Genomic DNA, 3,337 nt, shown 5'->3' with positions numbered 1-3,337 from the left:
TTGGGGTTTCAAGAGAATGCACACTACAGTGGAGATCATTAGTATCTTCAAGAAATTAAAGGTGAAGCATCCAATATATTTGAACTAATATAGAAATATAAAAGCACAAAGGACAACAAGGGCTCACAAAGAATTAGATCACAACCAGAACTCTGGTGATACTGTGTTCATGCATAATAGCCCGATGATATAATTAATTATGACTTCCCAGAACACATCTTATAACTTGTAGGAAGCTTGAACTTACTTCTCCAAAATCAAAGGGAGGACTCCCAATGGCTTTGGCAGAAACAGGATCAGGCCCACAATCTTTGTAATTAAAAAAATATATTGCATGTGTGATTTCAGAATACCACATGTTCTCAACTGACACAAAAGAGAGTAAGAGTCAGTGCACAAAAACCAAAGTAGAAAAGTCAGCAGATAGTATATCAGGTTGAATCACAGTATTATGACAGTATCATTGTTTTCCACAAAATTAAATTCTCATTTGGTACTACAGACTGTTATTAGCATCTTGATAGTTTAAGCTACGCATGCTAAAAAGATATCTCCTTTTTTTAAAAACAAACAAAAAAAACCCAAAGAAAATCTGTGTTTTGGTTTTTTACTGCTAAAGCACATTACAGTGAAGGGCACACTCTGGTGGTGAGAAGCACCCTTTACACTGAATGCCATTTAATGATATTTTATAAGACTAAAGTTCCACTTAATTATGTAGAATAAGGACTTGCAGGCTACATGACCTTTTCTCAGAATCTTGAATATTGGAGAAGGGGTCTAAAAATATTTCCTCACTGTGCGTGGACTTTATCACAACTAAGTACCAACATAACTAGTGCATAACAAAGGTTCAGCTGCCAAATTAAAACGTTTCCAAAGCACTATATGACAGTTCAAAACTCTTTACCTTAGGCTTTTCATCCAGTATTTGTTGGCGTATCTCCTTGTGTTTTTCTATGAGTTTCTCCTGTCTCTTACTCTGAGCATCTTCTAGCTACAAGAAAACAACAAAATGTACTTTTTCACTCAAGGGGGACAAGGTTCTTTGCGTAAATGCAGTATCTTTTATTAAACCAACTAAATAGTTGAAAAATTGTTCTTTGCAACCTTTTGGGCACAAACACCCTTCTTTAGGCATAGGGAAAGTCTGCTGGTATCATGCATTCTCCAGGGTAGAACAGAAGTTAATATGCAAAATGTAGGTCTGTGAAAATGCAAATGCATGGTAGTGCGGATCAGAGGAACGGGAGACAATAAGGGCAAGACAGGTATGTGTTGGGGAAGAGGGGGAATGTTGAAATGGTGACAGAATGTAGCTGGTAAAACGCAGACAGGTTACCTGGCGTTATCAGATGGCAGGCCATAAGTCCAATGTCTATATTTAGTCCATGATTTTTTGGATCCAATAGATGTTTGAAACGAAGTTCACAGGCTCATCTATGAAAGGGGTTTTGTAAATCCTCTTTGAAGATAAGAACGAAGAGGTTGGAGAGGCAGTGCTTGTCTTGCGAGAAGTATGCACCCATAGGTAATTGGATATTTTTGTCTTTGTGGGTTTTCGGTGCACGTTCATTCTGGTACACAGTGGGGTTTGGTTTCTCTCACATATATTTGATCAGGGCATTTAGTGAACTGGATGAGATATATTACATTTCTGGAGGTGCAGGTGTAAGAACCAGGAATTGTGATGGTTCCATTGTGGGGTGTAGTTATTGTGGGAGTGGTGGTGGAGTTGTGTTGGCATCTACTGTGCTTTAGGCCATAGGATGTTTGCTTCTGGTGATGAGGGTGGCGAGGTTCGGTGCTTGTTTAAAGGCTAGGATGGGTAGTTCTGGAAAGGTCTCTTTAAGAATTGGGTCTTTTTCTAGTATGGGTTGCAATTGTTTGAGGATGTTCTGTATAGGTTCCAGGGAGGGATGGTATGTCATAACTAATGGTGTGCGATTCGTGAGGACTTTCTTTTTGTACTGCAGCTATTCTTCACGTGGTATCCGAGTGGCTCTTTCAAAAGTATGATCTCTCTCTCTAGAGGAATGTTCTTGTTGGGTGAAAGCCCCTTTGAGATTTGCAAGGTGACAATCATGGGTGTTCTCCACAGTGCAAGTTCGGTAGTATTGGAGGGCTTGCCTGTATATTTGAGCTTTTCTGGTGTGTTTAGGGTGCTTGCTGGTTCGGTGTAGATATGTATGTTGTTGGTCCATGGGTTTCTTGTATATGGTGGTTTGTATTTTACCATTCCTTCTGATCCTTGCTGCCATGCATTTGCACTTTCATAGACCTGCATTTGCATATTGACTTCTATTCTACCATGGAGAACACGTAACACCAGCAGACTTTCCCTATGCCTGAAGAAGGGTGTTTGTGCCCAAAAGTTTGCAAAGAACAATTTTTCCAACTATGTAGTTGGTCTAATAAAAAATGTCACATTTACCCAAAGAACCTTGTCTGCCTATGTCCTTAGAGCAACACAAACAACCAACAACCCTTTTTCACTCAACACGCAGACCTGATTTTCCCCTCCCAATTAAAAAAAATGTTTATAATGAAAACTGTAAATATTTGTAATACAAGTGCACAGTTCCTCTCTTTACATGAGCCCGTGACTTAAACTGATAGTCACAGGTGATCCAAAGGGATTCAAATTCAGAAGTATTTAATATAATAGTCATAAAATTTAAAGCACATTTTATTGTATTTTGTTACATACGCTGGACCTTTTCCTGCAAAGAACTATGTTTACATATGTGAAGACAATATATTCATATAGTTTGGTCCTGACTGTGCCATACACTAAAGAATGCAGTTGATTTTAATGTGAATTCAACACATGCTTAAAGTTAAGGATATTCTTTAGTTCTTTTCTTGAATCAAGGTCTTTGTTAACAAAAATAACAAAGACCTTGACAAAAACAAAAATAACAAATTAGGCTTTTGCATAAAAATGTCTCTTCCTTGCAGATTTGTTGGAACTCAGTGGTGTCTGCTTCCCAAAGTTTTGTTTTAACATTTTTGATAGAGAAAGATATGGGAATACATAAGATTGAATATACTGAAAAATTCTTACAGTTACAGAATAGCTAGCAGCTTCTTGTAAAATTCTGTGAAACAAAGCCTTTTATATCTTGCAGCACTCTGTTTACAATTCTTGTGCATTTCAGCAATTTTCTAAATATAATCTGGAATACTCTGCAATTGCATGTTTATCCACTTTCAGAGATCTTTGTCATTTTTAGATTTTTGGGAGGGCAAGCCATTTAAAAAACTTCTCATGAGCTACAAGCAATAAATAGCATATAGTTTCTATGAATAAAAATACGGTATTCAAAGATCCAAA

General features: G+C 37.4%; 1 protein-coding gene across 4 annotated transcripts in view; it reads right to left on the bottom strand.

The window, feature by feature from the left end:
• PLCB1 (phospholipase C beta 1) overlaps positions 1-3,337 on the bottom strand; it is a 948,624-nt gene that overhangs the window by 161,165 nt on the left and 784,122 nt on the right. For all 4 annotated transcript variants that reach the window (XM_019516217.1, XM_019516218.1, XM_019516216.1 and 1 more), the window contains one exon: positions 911-997. In XM_019516217.1, coding sequence (XP_019371762.1) covers positions 911-997 — 87 coding nt within the window. The remainder of the gene's footprint in view (positions 1-910; positions 998-3,337) is intronic.

The sequence above is a fragment of the Gavialis gangeticus genome, unplaced genomic scaffold (genome assembly GCF_001723915.1).
Source record: "Gavialis gangeticus isolate Ggan-Ray unplaced genomic scaffold, GavGan_comp1, whole genome shotgun sequence".
Taxonomy (NCBI): Eukaryota; Metazoa; Chordata; order Crocodylia; family Gavialidae; genus Gavialis; species Gavialis gangeticus.
Note: the sequence above shows the minus strand (reverse complement) of the source record. Positions and strands in the feature narration are given on the sequence as shown.